Source organism: Lasioglossum baleicum, chromosome 2 (genome assembly GCF_051020765.1).
Source record: "Lasioglossum baleicum chromosome 2, iyLasBale1, whole genome shotgun sequence".
NCBI classification, from domain to species: Eukaryota; Metazoa; Arthropoda; class Insecta; order Hymenoptera; family Halictidae; genus Lasioglossum; species Lasioglossum baleicum.
Genome location: NC_134930.1, coordinates 21,065,001 through 21,083,277, shown reverse-complemented (window position 1 = coordinate 21,083,277; position 18,277 = coordinate 21,065,001). Strand labels below are relative to the sequence as shown.

General features: G+C 43.4%; 2 protein-coding genes across 30 annotated transcripts in view; one reads left to right on the top strand and one right to left on the bottom strand.

Annotated features, from left to right (window-relative positions):
* The window catches only part of Rg (A kinase anchor protein rugose), a 409,256-nt gene that overhangs the window by 366,560 nt on the left and 24,419 nt on the right, over positions 1-18,277 (top strand). For all 29 annotated transcript variants that reach the window (XM_076445944.1, XM_076445973.1, XM_076445931.1 and 26 more), the window contains one exon: positions 18,103-18,220. In XM_076445944.1, the coding sequence (XP_076302059.1) occupies positions 18,103-18,220 (118 nt within the window). The remainder of the gene's footprint in view (positions 1-18,102; positions 18,221-18,277) is intronic.
* Positions 992-4,069, bottom strand: LOC143220447 (protein mab-21). Its single transcript, XM_076446100.1, has one exon. It carries the CDS (start codon positions 3,713-3,715, stop codon positions 2,618-2,620), a length of 1,098 nt encoding a protein of 365 aa, XP_076302215.1. The 5' UTR covers positions 3,716-4,069; the 3' UTR covers positions 992-2,617.

Below are 18,277 nucleotides of genomic sequence, written 5' to 3'. Positions count from 1 at the left end.
ACAAAACACAAGTTCGTTAACAGTGTGTTAATAATGTACAGTAGTATTTTCGGCAATGAATCGTGAAAATCTGCAATTTTTACCATTTTTAAACGTTTGTAGCTCATAGCAACGTCGACCGATTTTGACGAAATTTTCAGAATATGTTTAATTGCCACAGATCTACAAAACTTATTTTTTAAATTTTCAATATAGGCCCGTATTTTTTCAACAATTCCGATCAAATTTCTTTTCACATCCTTTAGTGAACTAATTGCTCTAGCTTCCCAAAAAAGTTCAAATCGTATAATACAATATTAAAAAAGTTATCGTCTTCTTTAGAGCGGTCTTAAACTTTTGTCCGCTACTGTATGTATAATTAGCAGAGACAAAATTTGGTCCAGCTTTCCGCAATTCTGGCGCTCCATGGGTCGAATCAGAAGGAGCATTTCCCACTGGACATTTTCGTCCGGAAGCCCGAGGGAGATTGTCGTCCCGTCGCCGTTTTCTCGAAAACTTTGTGGCAGAATGTCGGGGACCCGCGTCGCTAAAATAAGAAATTCGCTCGCGATTGGACGAGAACCGGCGACCCGAAGGTATCAGGGTGGCACCGTTGCGGAGGAGACGGTTTTATTTACAGCGGTTTTATTGAGAACCGGCCCGCGCGGTTTCTCGGTCGAAAAAAAGTCGGTATAAAATCTACGTTTAACGACAACACCGATAACTCTACCATTAAGGCTTGTAAATCGCGGGGCGAACTGCGAGATACGGCGCGTAAAGTGTGCTTCATTGGGTCGCGCGTTCTACGAGGCCGAGTGGCACACGGACGCGTTTCCTCGAGCTTCGTTTTACGGGGCAATAATAATAACGTAAACCCCGTAACGATCGGCTCGTGGTACAACGTGGAAACTGAGTGGCACCGGCGAATGGATCGCCGTTGCACCGGCTCCAAAGATAAGCGGCGAAATTTCAAGAGAGAATTAAGATAAGCCGAGTACGGTGCCACGTAGGCGTTGTAGTGGCCATGAAACTCGGTAGCGATGCTTTGACGAGGCGTTTCAATCTCCTCGAACGCCCATGGAAGTGTTAATATCGTAGATAATAATTACGTTCTCGATGGTTTTATGTTCTTGCCTCGCGGGATGGGCTCTGCTCGACTCTTACGAGCCCTTCTTCAAAAATTATCTACGATTCATTCACTGTCATAATGGCAATCGGCCGGATAAATTCGACGCGGACCCTGCACGTTTTATCCTCCGCAATCCGCTCTCGGAGTAACTGCTTTTATTGCGCTGTAAATTTGGTTCTTGTAAATCTATTCGTTTGCTATGATACAAACAGGATTATACAGCCGCGGACAAAAGAATTACAAATAGAGAATAGCATTTATGCATTAAGTTGGAGGGGAAGAATAATATCAAACATATATTTTTAAAATACGACAGAAGATACGAGTTCGATTGAACGAAGATTGATATGAATTTTCGAACGAGGAAGGGAGTGGTGTTCGAGTGACTCGGAGACCAGGTACGAGACGAGATGCGTTTATTGATTATTTACATGATGTGTCCGAACAGCGATTCGAGTAAAAATAAATATCGTTTAAATAATATAAAAAAGTATGTACATATAACAATGCGTAGTGTCCAACTACCGTCGGAAGCTCGCCGCTAACCGATTATAAACATTAGACGAATAACGACAACGGATCACACGACGATTCACATCAGCCATATCCGAACAGCTAAAGGTAGCTAACGGAGCATTGAATTAATCGTTTCGCGTATTGCAACGCTATGCATTCACTCAGACAGCGCCGTTCAATCCGCGTTGATAAGCACGAGACTCCGGTAACAAGCGAAAGCATTCTAAGACACCGAACGCAAAAAATCTTCAAGAATTTTCCTTCGTCGCTTCAGACAAACAATAGAAAGATTGAACATCGAAATTTCCAAGTCGCAAAGGCAGTGGCGGCTCAAGTCAAATCGAGTTCCTAAGCGTTAAAAATTTTGGAGCCCTCAAACTCAAGTTAGAAACAGAAGTCGCAAGAAAACTCTCATGCCTCAAATCTCTAGTCTGCTTACCGTTAACACTAGGTATACGGAGCTCTAGAAGTTATTTTATAAACATAACAAGAATGTGTCTATCCAAATTTTTCGCCATTCTTCCAATAATACACGTAATTCCTCAAGGCAGCATTTTTACAAACTTAATAATCGACAATTAGGAATATTGTGACGGGTCCCGTAAACCTAGTGTTAAGCCACTGCGCACAGGATCAAACTAAAACCTAGCAACAACGATTTCCCGGCCGAAACACTGTGTTCAAACAATTATTGCACCGATCGACGCGATCGGAGTCGGACTCCGACGTGTCCGTGCCACTCGCTAACCGAAGAGTACGAATCAACAACGATTAAGGTCTACGGCTCTAGTTTCTTTCTGGTTACACCATTCCCAGGCCTTGATACAGTCAACAAGCTGCTATTAGAAAATAACTGGTGAAAGTAGAGACTGTCCTCCACGGCGAGCAGAAAAAGCGGGCGAAAAACCGGCGCGAAAGCAGCGATCGCTTTTGAGCCACTTTGAGTCCTCATTGCTAAACTTCGGCATCCCTCGAGCGGTTAAACGAGGCCGGCTAAAGTTTCTCCAACGCGCGGCTGTTGGTCAGCAACACCCTGGTGAGTCTCCAGACTTGTTTGCCGGCGTTCTGCAAGCCGCTCGGCGACTTCCCTTTGAACAGATCCAAATTGGGTAGGAAGTAATGGGGACACCTCCGACAGAGAAGGCAGTAGATCAGCTGCAGAAAGATGCCGTTGATGCGTACGCCTAGACAGCCCTCGTCCCACTCGGTTTCTAACGGATGCTTCTCGCACTCGTAGAGCAACAAAGTTTTCATGTGATAGCTGGTGACCGGGTTCCCAGGAAGATCCAAGTGTCTGTCCCTAAGGGTTTTCAATATGCTGAGACATCTCCTTCGACATCCACCTTGAAGAAGCCTGGATTCCGCTTCGGTGAAAGACAGCACCCAAGCGTCGCCCTCCATGGCCGATTGCTTGCCTTGGAGGGCGACGCTCTCTTTCGACAGCAGATCGAAACCCTCGGTTTTTACCTCCGCCACCAGATTAGGATGCGGCCAAGGTATGTGCGGTATAGGCCAGTGCGCCGCCGATCGCGGCCACACGCCCGAACATTTGAACGCCGGTGTGATCTGCACCACGTATCTCTCTCGGATGCGAAGCTTCACCTCGGTCGTGTCCGCGATCATCTTCACCGAGTCTCTGTATGCGCACTTGTCGCAGGCCTGCGCCACCAGGGTCTGAAATCGCGAGCGGATCTTCCGAGCGGACAGGTAACCCGACGCGGTGATGAACTCGACCCAGAGCGACATGGACCTTTTCCGTCCGTCGCTGAGCTTGAGCACGGCGCAGCCCGGCAGGGTGCCGTCGTCGACGAAGTTGAACACTCCCATCTGATTCAGGTAGAGGACCACCTCGAATTCGCCCGGCGATATCACCTCGAGACCCTCGTAACGGCCGTTGCACTCGGTCAACGAAGAGATGAACCGAGGTTCCTGCACCTCGACCTCCTTCAGCACGTCCTGCACGACCTTGCACACCTCTCGGATCGTCTTCTGTACCTGGCCCTTGCGGGCCTGCACCCGCTCGCCGTAGTATTTGTTCATCTGGTACAGCATCTTCGACTGCGCCGCCATCATGTACTCCGGCAGCAACATCTTCGCGGAGGTTTAGCAGAATCCCGGATTCCTAAAGATGGATGATCGGCGATGGATGATCAGCCTCGACGTTTCGCGTGGTTTCGAACCGGTTCGATCGCAGGGTCGTTACCGTCCATGGTCCAGGGTGGTTGTATATCACGAGAAATGGATCGATCGGCGCGATGATCGAACAACAAGGACACTTTTCAGAGAAGAGTCACGGATCAGCAAACCGCGCGCCACCGAGCTATCGTCCGGCAGGTGTTGTACGTGGAACAAGCGCAACTCGAGGTGTTCCGCGCGCGCGACGACAGAGAGAGCGCCGGTGTCCACCGGCCCGACCCGTACAACTGCCCCTGTAGTTGTGTGCCGGGCTCACAAGTCCCGCCTTCCCGAACGATAGGGTCACGTGGAGCGTGCGCGGTATCGCCACGCCCGCTGTCGCCCCTCCCCTCTCCCAACAGCTTCGCAACGCGCGCGCCGCGCCGCACACCATCGCGCGCATTTTCACCCTCGCGGCTCGATGTACCCGCTTTTTTTCGATTTATCTCGCCGGATTGTTTTCGCGTCGGCAATAAACGTGCAGAGGCGCGGTAAATCGGTCGAGTGATAGAAATATCGGAGCGGCCAGCCGATTGGCCTGCGAAAATCTTTTCGGTGCGAATTTGCACGTTTTAATCTGAGCATTTGCAGGAACAACTTTTCGGAGCCACAAATCAAAAGTGTTACAATCATTTTTGTTTGAGATATAGAAAACGTTAGTCAAATATCTGATTCCCGAGATAACGGGGATGCTACGGCGTACTATGGGCCAAACCGACGAAATCTGTGTCAAAATCAAAGAACTTTCGATAGAAATGAGATAGAGCGATGAAATTTTTTTTTAAATGAAAGCTGAAACTTTGCAGAATATGGGATAATTATGGAGATTGTGGTACGAACGTTTTTTAACCTTGAAAGAATTCGTTGAACTTGCACAATTTCTAGAAAATTGTGGTTTTTCCAATACCACGCGCGGAAAAAAAAATTTTTTTAACATGCGACACATCATTTCCCGTAGATTTTTTCACGCTGAAAATTGATAACCAATCGATTATCACAAATAATGCAAAGTAAATTGCAGAATGAACTAGAAAACTTAAAATATCGTGTTTCTATTTTGCATTAAGGGAGACGTTTTATGGAATAACAATTTTACCCATGAACGATATAAAGTTATGTAACCAGTGACGCAGAAACTGGAGTGCGAGTAGCTGGAAAATTAATCCGGAGTCTCTGCTTGAACTTTTCACGCGAGCGGGTTATACAATTTGAATTTAATTCTTCGTGATTTCCACCCACGATCGGCAACTTCTGAACGGAGTCGCCGACTTTCCCGCGAACGAGTTCCCCGAAGAAAAACATGCCACAGGAGTGTTGCCCCGTGGATGGGGTCGCATGAGAATTCCGCGCACGATCATCCGCGTCGATAATACCGTTGTTGAATTTTATCTGTTGTAATAACAGTATTACTTTTACTGGGTATGAGCAGAGTAGGAATATATGTATAGACTGGTTTTAATATAACACTTTAATCTGATACTTGTATATAAGACCTTCTGGTTGTGCGGTCGTACAGAGACTGTATTAGATACATTGTTCAGAGTATACACAACACGCAGTAGTACACAACAGGTGTCACTACAACTATCTGTTCAGATGATAATTGTTTGCACCTACTTTATCGACAGACTTGCCGTTATTACAATCAACACTTCCTCTTAACGGTAAGTTTGTCTAAGAGATTTATTAATTTTTTATTTCTATAATTACAACATAGATTGAATATTATTTCTTTTAGAAACCAAAAAATATTACTGAATTGCCTTGTCTATAGCTTTTAACATATGTGGTCACAAGAACAATAAACCAAACTGAGTAATACACATCATTGATTCATGAGCGCTGTTAATTAATGCTTGTTTCTACATAGTATATTGTAAACTGTTCTTAAATTCTTTAAATTTTACATTGCTTAAGGGTTTAGTTAGTAGATCAGCTAACTGTTTTTCAGATGGACAGTATTCTATGTCAATAGTCCCTTCATTATATTTTTCGCTGATAAATTGAAATCGTACATCAATATGCTTGCTTCTTTTATGAATTATTCCGTTTTTAATTAGGCTCAAAGCGCTCTGATTGTCTATTAATAGTGTAGCCTTTACCTTTGAATTAGTTAAAGTTTCTAACACAGTTTTTAGGTATGTAAGTTCTCTACAACATTCTGCAGCAGCGATGTATTCGGATTCGGTGGTTGACAGTGCAACTATGGATTGTTTGTGGGAGCACCAGCTGATAGGTCCATTTCCATAAAATATGACAAAGCCAGTAGTACTCTTTCTTGTGGATACGTCACCAGCAAAGTCCGAATCGCTGTAGCCAATTAATTCATTTTCTCGTTGAGCGTTTTGTTTTGAAAACTGAATACCAATGTTTTTAGTTCCCTGTAAATATCTGAGAATACGTTTTATATTACTTATATCTAGGTTTGTTGGTTTGTCTACGAATCTGCTTACGTAATTGACAGCGAACGCGATGTCCGGTCGAGTTTTCGACGTTAGATATTGTAAATTACCAACTAATTCTCTATAAGGAAAACGAGTATCTGATGTTTCATCATTTAAATTAGTATTCGTATGAATACTTACTATAGGAGTGGAAACAGCCTTTGAATTTTCCATTCCATATTCTGTTAATACTTTTTCAACAAATTTACTTTGATCTAATATTAACGAAGTATTATTTCTAGTTATATTAACACCTAAGAAATTTTCAAAAGAGCCAAAAAATTTTACCTCAAATTCTTTTGACAGTTTTTCTTTAATTTGATTCAAATATTTAGTATTTTTACTTAGTATTATTCCGTCGTCTACGTATATTGCCAATATCAAATGACCTCCCTTTGATTTGAAAATACATTGGTCTGAAGGAATCGGATCTAGCCCGTTTTGTTTTACAAATGATTTGAAACGTTGATTCCAATTTATTGGAGCTTGTTTCAGTCCGTACAAAGCTTTTTGCAACTTACAGAATTTGTTTGTGTTTCCGAATCCTTCTGGTAACTTTATATAGACTTCCTCATCTAAGTGTCCATACAGGAACGCAGTTTTTATATCAAATTTCAGAATTTTGTAATTTCCTAAAACAGATAAGGCCATTAACAGTCTGAAAAGATTTGCATGTAGCACAGGACTATAGGTTTCGTTGAAGTCAACTCCTTTTTGTTGTTCACATCCTCTGACTACTAAACGTGCCCTGTGTCTTCCATCATCCTTTATTTTGAATATCCATCTTGCACTCAAAATTTTTTTGTCTGATATGTGATTAGGATCTACCTCAATCCATGTTTTATTTTTTTTTAAGGATGTCTTTTCCTCTTCGATTGCAGCTTTCCATTTTTCTGCATCTTCTCCATAGATTGCTTCCTTGTACGTTAGATGTACATAGTACTCTCCAAGTCTTTCTGGTAGATTTCTTTGTCTTTCACTTCTTCTTGGCATTTCTTGTCGATCTTGATCAGTATTTTGTATATCTTCATCCTCATTTACAGATGTTTCGTTTTCTTCCGAGTTTTCTGATCTGCCTGTCTCTTCAGAGTTTTCTGATCTGTCTGTCTCTTCCGAGTTTTCTTCTTCTTGATTTTCTTCTGTATTCTCTGTTTGATGTTCGTCTGTTTTACTGTCTTCTATTCTAATCATTACCTTTGATATTTTACTTTCATTGTTTTCTTGTTCTTCTTTATTCTCATTGTTAAAGATTACATCTCGTGCTAGTGTTATTTTTCTATTTTGTTCATCCCATAAGCGATATCCGCAAGTGGAGTAGCCAACCATAACATATTTAGTACTCCTTTCATCTAATTTTTTTAGTCGTCCAAGCTTTTTTTGCATAGGCGTTACATCCGAAGATTTGTAAATTATCCAGGTTAGGAATTGTTCCATGCCAATTTTCCGCTGGCGTTTTATCACTCGTGGTGGTAGGACTTCTGTTTAACAAATAAACTGCTGTTCTTACAGCTTCTCCCCACATCTCTTTGTTTAATCCGGAATCCAGCAAAAGAGCTCTTGCTTTTTCCATAATTGTCCGGTTCAACCTTTCGGCTTTGCCGTTTAGCTGTGGAGAATAAGGTATCGTAAAATCTAATACGGTTCCATTGTTTTTACACCATTGTTCTAGATCTTTATTTGCAAATTCTCTACCATTGTCACACCGCAGCTTTGTTACTTGTTTTCCCCATTTAGTTTTACATTGATTTAAATAGTATTTAATTGTTTCTGTTACCTCATATTTTCCTTTGATGGGAAATACAGCTGTGAAATGCGTGAAGTCATCGAGAATTGTTACAAAATATCTCATCCCGTCCCAGGTAGGTGGTTCTATCGGTCCACACACGTCGGAATGTATGATTTCCAATGGTTTTGAGGCTCTGTTTCTCTCCGTATTAAACGGTTTTCGCGTTTGTTTCGCTCTCATGCATATGTCACATGTTTCTAGGTTATTAGTAGATATAGACATTGAGTTCATACCTTTACTTAATTTTTCCAATTTCTTCATGTTTGCTCCGCTCAAATGCCCAAGTTTTCGGTGCCATAGTAAGGTCTCGTTTTGCAATGTTAGCAAACTTGTAGTTTTGTTTGTTTTATTGAAATCGATTGCATATAGTCCATTCTGTCCTCGAGATCCTTCAAGTACCGTTGTATTATTTTTTGAAATCTCTACTTTGTCCTTGGTGAACACAACCTTTCCATTGTTTTGAGTGATTGCATTTACAGACAATAAATTTTTCGTGAGTTCTGGAATCAGTATTACATTGTTTAGTGTGCAATTTTCAGTTATTACTTGCCCTGTTGCTTTGGCCTTCATTGTTACTGACTTTTTTGCAGTAGATATTTCGGACTCTACAGTTTTTACATCACTTAGAAGATTAATGTTGTTAATCATGTGGTTCGATGCACCTGAGTCAACTACCCATTTATTTTCACAGTCATTGTTTTTATTAACGTAGAAACATACCTTGTCTTGAGTACGTCTAGCAGTTGATACATTTTTATTCTTTCTAAAGTAACAGTCTCTCTCTAAGTGGTTAGATTTCTTACAGATTCCGCATCTTTGTGATGATTGGTCACTCGCCGATTCGAAAGATTTCTCCTTATATCCTCTTTCGTTGCGATTACGTTCTGTTGACCTGCAATACTTAGCCAAATGGTTAAAACCATTGCATTTGAAACACCTTCTAACAGAAGCTTTAAAGGCAACATTGTCGGGCGAATCGTCCTTTTGTTTGTTTCTGTTTTCTTCTAGCTGTAACCTTGTTATTAAATTCGTCAAGGTCCTTTCGGCCAATGGCGTCGAATCCCACGCGCTTGCGAAATGTTTGAACTGAACAGGAAGAGTAGCTAATATTTTTGTTATTAACATTGTATCGTCTATTGTTTGATCCAATGAATTTAATCGATGAGCTAAGTTTTCAAGAGTACTCACGTGAGTCGATATATCGCTTCCTTTTTCGAAAGTACAGTTAAAGAATTCTTGCAGCAATGTACATTTCATTTGTTCCGTATCTTTTCCGTATATGGCCGTTAATTTCTTGAACATTTCCATTGAGGTTTTACAATGCAGGAGATGCATTTGCGGTTTTTTCTCACTTGAAAGTATGATAACTTTTTGCGCTTTTGCATCCTTAAGTTCCCAGTCTAGCTTCTTTTGCTCGTTCCAATCGTTTGCTGGCACAATTTTCCCAGTCGCTACATCGAGTATGTTTTGCGACTTAAACAGAATCGTCACTTGGAATTTCCAGAACTGAAAGTTGGTTTCGTCCTTCAGTTTTTCTATATGATCTGCTTCATTATAACCGTTTCTGGCAGCCATTTTCACTTTTGTTTCACGACCACGTGTATTTGAATTTCGAACAGAACACTTATGGTTTAACTTGTTAGCCTTATTAATTTTTTCACTTTCCTACAGTTTTACTTATTACTGCTCTTTATTATTTTTTACTTGATTTTAATTTTGCTTAGACTTTTCGACAGCTCTTAGTATTAGGTTAGTTTTTAGTTTTTACCTTTTTTACTTTTCTTTGGACCTGGGCCCATAACCTGTTGAATTTTGTCTGTTGTAATAACAGTATTACTTTTACTGGGTATGAGCAGAGTAGGAATATATGTATAGACTGGTTTTAATATAACACTTTAATCTGATACTTGTATATAAGACCTTCTGGTTGTGCGGTCGTACAGAGACTGTATTAGATACATTGTTCAGAGTATACACAACACGCAGTAGTACACAACAGGTGTCACTACAACTATCTGTTCAGATGATAATTGTTTGCACCTACTTTATCGACAGACTTGCCGTTATTACAATCAACAACCGTCGCAAGGGTCATTTGAATATTCGACATCCGAATAAGAAACAGAGACTCCGTCGGCGCGTCACGTCGCCGACTGAAACACACCACCGTACTCTCTCCCTTTGTTCGCGAAACAGTAACAGCCCCCGCAGCTTGTAACGCCGACGTCCGCTATCGATGGCAGCTGTCCACGACGAACAGCGTCTAGCGTTGCAAGACGTACAACGCTAGCAACGATGTTCCCCTTTTATGCTCCGATCGTAAAAACCTGCGGCGAGAATACACGTAGCCGAGCCGACCGATAACCAACCGAGATATCCCCATACATCGAACATTTTTCCCACAAGATTTCAAAGATTGCAGCCTCCGCGCGCCGCAGAATGGCCGTCATTCTTCCGCTCCACCTCTTTCCAACTCTTTCACCGTCCACAGGGATCTATGGAGTTTATGGCTCGGTGCCGTTTTGTGTTCGTCGTCAATGGAAAAGATTATTTTAGGGAAACGGTAGCACACGCGCTTGTTTCATGATCTGTCTCGCTCTTGATTTTTCACGGTTCCGTCTACATTTTCCTTTCGAAGAACATGATGAAAACAAACATCTACCCGTGGGTGAATAGGCCTCTGGAAGGTTCAAGTACCCAGAGCCAAAATAGCAAAGGTATCATCCCAAGTTCCTTTGTGCGACTGTTTTCAAAGAGCAGACGAAAAACGAAGAAACTCGTTTGTCCGTGTGTTCTCTTTCAGACAACGGTAATCGCGTCAAGAACGAAGAACAAGACCTCAGCAATTTTTACAGGACATTGACTGTAAGCTGCAACGACTGCACGGTGCTTCTAGTATTGCGAGCGCGCAGCATGAATCCGCGTGGCTCGAATTATTCGCGGAAAGCCCTCAACGGCACGCCGTTGCTCGTTTCGCCGCGCCTCGTTCCCGGATAATTGAATAAAGTTCAGAAATCCAATCTACTTGAAGTCGGAGTGGTAGATTGGTGCCCACCAGGCCTGCTATGCCTCCACTAATACGACTTGATTCATGAGTCGAGCACGTGCATCTTTCTCCCTTCAACCATCTCGTCCCTGTTCTCTGTTCTTCCCGCGTGGAGCTGTGCTTTCGCGTAAGGGACGAGGGGTCAAACGTTCTGCTACATCAGCCCCCAGCATTAATGCAGGAGCTGGTCTCTCTTCCGCCACCCTAAACGCGCCTTTCATCATCCCATTCCGACTTAATTCGTTTATCATCTGAATTATTTGTACACCCACGACGAAGACACCCGCGGCTTGGTTCCGGGACGAGAGGCGTTCGACCATCTTTCATTCGAACGGAGGGGAGCGTTTCTCTTCGAGGTGTCCGCCCTGGGAATCGATACTCGATCGGGATTCTCTCGAACGGAAACTTAGAAATTGCGCGAGCAGCGTAAAGAGCCTTAAAATTTGAAATGTCCATCAAACTCGGGGACAATGTATTATATTAATTATAAGCACTTTTTTCAATTGTTCTACCAGCGGTTGCAGATGCTCGTAGAAAATTGATTATTGTGGAAATTGAGGGATATGGAAAGCAAAGTGACGGTGGTGCTTTTCTGTCGTCAGAACTCTTTAATTTAATGGATAAAGGAAATATAAATATTCCTCGAGATTCGCCATTACCAGGAACATCAGAAGCAATGCCGTTTGTATTTATTCGGGATGAAGCTTATCCGCTATTAACGCAGCTGCTAGAATCTCATAATCAACGAAATCATCGATCAACGGAACATCTCCCGAATTTGCTGACAATATTGTCAAATGTATACGCGTTTTGCATAATGCAATTATACACGGCGGTCCGAAAAGCACCAGTTTCGACTCCACCGCTCGATACACTGAAAAATAAGACCCACGGGCCGCAATTTGAATAAACCGCTTGGTTATTCTGTCCTCGGCGGTGAAGAATCCCGCCAAAGTTGCCCGAGTACCAGAAATAACGTACGAGGGGAGTTTTCTATCGAGTTCGCTCCCACCGGGGTCTATCTAATAGCCCGATCAGTCCTGCGGAGAGACTGGTGGTATCCAGTTCGCTGAAATGAGCAGTCCTAGGCAAATGCAGTCTGCCAAAACATTCTTCGGGTCTCCTTTTACGCGGCGGCAGGTAGAAGGACTCGTATCCCAGCCTCTGTTGCGTGGTGTCTCCTTCATTGTGGGACGTTTTCGTGCGGAGGAAGAACGACGTCGACGACGTCTCTCACAGCCAGCCAGCCGAACCGACTCGATCGTCGGCCCAGGATCGAGTCGGCCTTGTAAATCAGCTCGAATGGACATCCTCGCGTAATCCCGCATAATCCGGGGCTCAGTCGGTGAGCTACAACAGCCGGCGAAACTAGAAAGCACGACGGAGCAGTGCGTATTTCACGGTTTCCTTGGTTAATGACACGAGAGAGGAGCATCTCGGATCCACCGATTCGATCTGGGCCGAATATCGGCACGCATTGGCGATCGCTCGCCCGGAAAATTTGAAAAATTGATGCTCAACTTATCGCGGAAACGCTGATCAAGCCAGGGAATTGGCTTGAACTTGTGGAAGCTCCGAGTCTCCGAACTCGGTGCAGTTCAAGACTGCGGAGGTTTATGCAATTTGCAATTATTCGAGACGACTTTTAAGAAGGGCGAACCGAATAAAACATTATTTTCGGTGGTAGTAGCCTTTGTAGACCTGAAGATCTCAAAATTTGACTAAATTGAGTCGAAGGTTATTTTGACAATTTTCAGAAGCCATAGCTTGTAATAATAGCAAAGAATTTCCCCCGTCGAAGAGAAATTGTTGTTCGTGGAAGTAGCAAGCTGCTCCGTTTTGAGGAAACAAATCGCGACGCGTTGTAGCGTCAAAGTAGCCCAGATACGGGTTAATCAAACGGGGGAACATTGTCGTTGAGGATGTACCGAGCGCCATTAACTCGGCTCCTTCTGTCCAATTACTTTCGTTCACCGGCTAACGATGTCTGCTCCGCGAGATCCACATTCCGAGTCTGGAGGCCGCGTGTCCCTTTAGGGCTGACGGTGCACATACGCTGGTTTAGACACCTTTTTGTCCGACTGGTAGCCAGCAAATCCGTCGGTTAATAAGGGCAACGGCTCTGCGGACGCAACGCCAGAAGCTCTTTTGTACGGCCGATGCCGCGATCTGCTATCTCGTGTGAGATACGGTAATAAAGGTATGAGAACACGCACGTGGCACGCATAACTCATTGTCGCTCGGGATCGCCGTGATGGCTCCCGAAACGTTTTGTTCGCATCCGGCCCGTTCACGTGACGAACCGCGCGTGTTCCTCGATCGTACGCAGACCACGTTTCTAACATTTTGATGGTCCATCTTTTATCGCACCTCGAGCTGCTTCTCTACCGAGCTCGTTCTACGTTAGAAAACCATTTCATAGTCTTCCGAGGAAGTTGTGGCATTTAGGGACGGATCTTCTCACCACGCTATTGATTTGATTAACCCTTTGCACTCGAGTGGTGACTGGGAAGCGACTTTAATGGTTCTTATACCATTATTCAAAATATTTGTTGCATCATTAGATATATATTCAATGAAATACTATATGACTATACTATCTAAAGGTTAGATGTTAAGAATAAAATTACGGATTGTTCTTCTCGGATGAAAAGGAGCAACTTCAAGGATGAAGCGTGGACGTTGCATCGATAATTCACTCCCCCAATTACCCCCAATCACCGGCAAACATCCCCGTTATCCGGCTGGCCAGTAAACTGCGGTGAAACACGGTCGTCGTGCCGGCGACAAGTTTCCGAAAGGAGTTTCTCGTAAAATTCCCGTGGCCGGTTTCCCGGCCGATGGCGTAGATAATTAATGATCGGGCTACTTCGGCTGTTCATACGGCGAATCGAATAAACCATCGTGTTCTCTCCTTTCCTCTTTCCGTTTCTCTCGTTTATCTTTCAGGAGCTCTCGTGATTTCGAGTGGTTCGCACTTGGAAGAAGAGCGGGGGGGAAGAAGGGTCCTTGTAGACCAGCCGGGGTTCTCTCGGTAGGCGAACGGGGGGTCTATTATTGTCCGGCGCTTAATCTGTTTGTTGTATACCGCCGGCGGGCTGCTAAGTGGTCCCCATTCTATGGTGCCCTATGGTGTACATAGAGGGGGGGCCCTGCGAACGCGACACATGTTGTTACATCACGACGCCCCATTGTCGTCGTGAAACCCTGGCGCACTGCTGTGAGTCGGGACGATTTCGGGCTCGGCCGAGAGATGAACGCCGCATGGGGAACACTAATCGCGCACACCACTTGACACTCCGACCGGTGCTCGAGCTCTTTTTAACCTCTCTCTCTCGCTCGTTCTCTTTTGCTCTCTCGACTTTCTCTCTTTCTCTCCCTCTCTGTGGCAAGACGAGCCATGGCTCATCGAACGTGTAAACATATTAGTCGCGCGAGACCGGTGGCTGACGCGCTCCTTTCTCAACGGAAGAGCAGGGGTGCGAGCCGTTTCGACGACTCACTCGAATACTTATCGCCGTGTTGTATACTCGTCGAGTGCTACTCGACTATTTATACGACGTACACCGAGACCGCCCGTCCACGGAAATCGAGAAAGTCATTGTTCAATCCCGGGTAATTACCTGCGACAAAAAAAATGCCTCGATGCTCGTGCAGCTTTGGGACCAAAGCGCCACAATAACAAAAAAATCAATTGCAAAATTTGCCATCGAACAGACAGACAAACAAACAAGAAAGCGAGCTAATAAAAACGTGGTAAAAATAAAAGCAGACTGCTGTATTATTCTAAACTTTTGATACACGTGCGCGATGAAACATTTTCTGTCTTCTTTTCATACAAATTGTGTTCCAAATAGGGTTGCCAGATCTTCTATATTTCATATGAGTTTTCTATATTTAAACTTGATCTCCTATATCATAGTTGAATAGCATATAATTTTCAAAAATCTCTCTTTGTTTGAATAAAAAAGTTTAAAATGTGCTGTGTACCTCCTATATTTTGTGCCTATCTCATATATGTATACATAATTGCAGTTCCTTCTTCTATATTTGGATAAAACATTTCTGGCAACCCTAGTCCCGAATGGCTGTCATTAAGGGAAATCATCAACGGAGATGGAGATTCAGTAGTCAATATTGCACATTACAGTATGAAGAAATAATGATGTATTTTTAAAGAATTTTATGAGCCAGTAATAAAGGTCCACTTCGAGAATTGATGTTCTGGCTGTTGGAAATTAATAGTCGGAATACCAAAGGGACCAACAACCGCTGTGAATCAGTATGATGCATATACCGCACGTGTTGTATCTGCATTAGGATCGCAGACATCCAAACAACTAATGCCGTATCACGACCTAGCTTTTATCGGTTTCACGCAGTGTTTACAAAGAGCTTGCGCAGTCGGCCTTAGGGGTTGGCTCTCGGTTGCCATCCCCCACTCTTCTACTTCGCGGTGTGCCGTGCGCGTCGAATCGACTGCGAAGTACTTTTCACTTGACGCTCGATTTCCATCTACGAAATATCCTTCTGAACAAAGTAATTCCCAGAAATTAGTTTATGTTATCGGCGCACAGGTTCGATCCAAAATTAAAACAAAGCGATTTTGCAATTTAAAAGATTTTTCTCAACGTTTCGATCCAAGTATGGATCATCAAGAGAATTTTGCGTTTGAAAAATACTGATTATTGTACCGAGTGTTTCACAAGATCAATAATAACCACAAGTAATTCCACTTTGAGAGGAATTTCATTTCTACCATTGTCTACCATCGAACAAAATTAAATCTTTAACCTTCAATTAACCGACAACTTCCTACACAACTGGGTAAAAACATAAATGAATTTTTATTCAATGGAACAACTACTTTAATGCAAAATGATTATTTGCTAGCGAGGTCGGCACCTTTGTTTATGCTTCAAACACTAAGATAAAGTTTTCAGATTGTAAATACTATACATATGCGAATAATTAAAAGTTAATCACGACAGATTTTTCGGACGATTCTTCCCGATGCAATTAGAAAACTTCGTGACGACTTATTAATGCAAACAGCACGCGTCGCGCATAATCCCTCGGAGTTGATGCGACGTTTATGGTCCCCGGAGGCACCGAGCAGCTTACGTGTAATTAGATTTCGACATGCGTCCGCTGTAGCTAGCCACCCTAATGCCATCTCTCGTATTCACTTGATCTTCGGCGACTTGCAGGATACACATGTCTATCCTTTCTTCTCGGTTTCGGAAACCTTTTCTCATTCGTGTTCCATACAATACATACCTCGTCGCATTCTCCTTACGGTGTGCGGTCGGTTTCTTCTCCTGTTTTCGTGGATATGAATTATTGAAACGATCAGTTGCAATTATTCGTTTGCGGGAACTTCTTCTATGGACGCGGCCGGCCGCAAGAAAAGAATACATGATCGGATGCTCGTTTAGCTGCGACGGACACAATGGAAACACGGTTTTAAGAGTCAAAATGTGAAACAGACAGTTTGTATCGGATCCACTCGTTGTTTTAGTGATGATTCCGCGGGTCTTTGTGGAAAATAAAAATTGGCTGCATCGCGATTGCAAGAAATAGAAACTAAATTGAATGTTATTTCTTCCCTCAATGATTTTAATCGAGGAGAAATCATGTATTGACATCTTCAATGTTCAAAATTGACCAACAATTTCGCGAATTTCATCTACTCAATTTTATTTCATTCGAGAGAGATTAATCCTTCGGTATTTCACCTTTCAAAAATATGAAATTAAATTCACGTTACTCGACAACAGGTACGGCTCCATTGGCCGGAGGACCAAGAAAGAGCCACGTCGCGCGACGTGGCTCGTTTCGCCGGATTATATCGAGGCTAATTTGATTTGCCGGTCGTAAGGACATCGCGACGGCGACGGTCGTCGTCGTCGTTGGCTGCTCATTAAGAGGGAAAAATTGAAAGGCCTGTGCCGTCCGTAGGGCGGTAAATCGGGCCTCCTGTCCTTCTTTTGTCTTGTCCTTTGCCTCTTTCCCCTTTCTCCTCCGGCGCGTCTCGTCCTTTTTCTGCCTCCCCCTTTTCGCCTACGAGTTGTTCACGACTCGTTCGAGAGCGCAAGTCCGCGAAGTCCTGGGATCGATTCCCGGCTCAGCAGGAGGCTCCTCCTCTTACCATGACGGCCATCTTGCAACCGGCACCGGTCTCACTATATCACATCACACTTCACTGCATCCAGGTTACATACTTACAGTCAGCCATGCGACCGCACCCTGACTTTGTACCGAGTCTGAGTTCCTTCGATCTTACCCTGCTGGAGACGTCGAGGTCCTTCCGCTCGTGCAGAGTCCTCGCGACATCCCTAAACTATTTTTCATCGTGTATGTTCGTTAACACTGCCGCCACGAATGGTCGAATTTCTAACCCTTAACCTTCGACCGAGGACGATGAGCTGATTTGCCATTGGAGTTCGCTACCGCCTTTCATTTTCTCCTTAATTTCATATTCGGATAAATTTGATTTGATTGTATTAGGTCGTTTCGTGTTTCACAGTACAACACAGACATTTCTTCCGAAGTAGAATATTTTTATGACAAACATGAGCAAGAGAAACACACAATAGTGGCAATATCAGAAGATTGTAAAAATTCCTGTTTCTTATTTGTAGCTCATTAGAATGATTAAGTTTTCAAGTATTAGGTCGTCCGGAAAGTAATTTCGTTCTTCGTGTATAAATGGCATTGCTTCCATGTGTGTTTCCCAAATTTCATTTCAAATAAAGTCGTAAAAACTCGTCTAACTCAATGTTTTGCTAATGAAAGACAGAAATTCTACCAGCATGGGATCTTTGAGAAAGATCATAGAATAAATGGTAGAAATATGTACTGGGTTTCATTTTCCCTTGAGAAAAAAATTTCAGATGCTCCTTCTTCTCAGTACTTTTAACGAGCTGATACAACAGTATCCTTAAATTCTGTAGAATTGTAAAATTGACTTGAAACTACAAGATCATTTTTTCTAACGGTGGATGTTTCTGTTTTTCTGTTCCAGGTTCTCAAGTACTGCGACCACTTGCACGGGAAATGGTACTTCTCGGAGATCCGGGCGATCTTCTCCCGTCGGTATCTGCTTCAGAACGTGGCCATCGAGATCTTCCTGGCTAGCAGAAGTAAGTCGTGCGACTCGACTCGTTTCGTTTGTTTTCAAAGGATCGTAGAGCACAAAG

Coding starts and splice junctions, on each gene's coding strand:
- LOC143220447 (XM_076446100.1), bottom strand. CDS start 3,715: ATGTTGCTGCCGGAGTACATGATGGCGGCGCAGTCGAAGATGCTGTAC.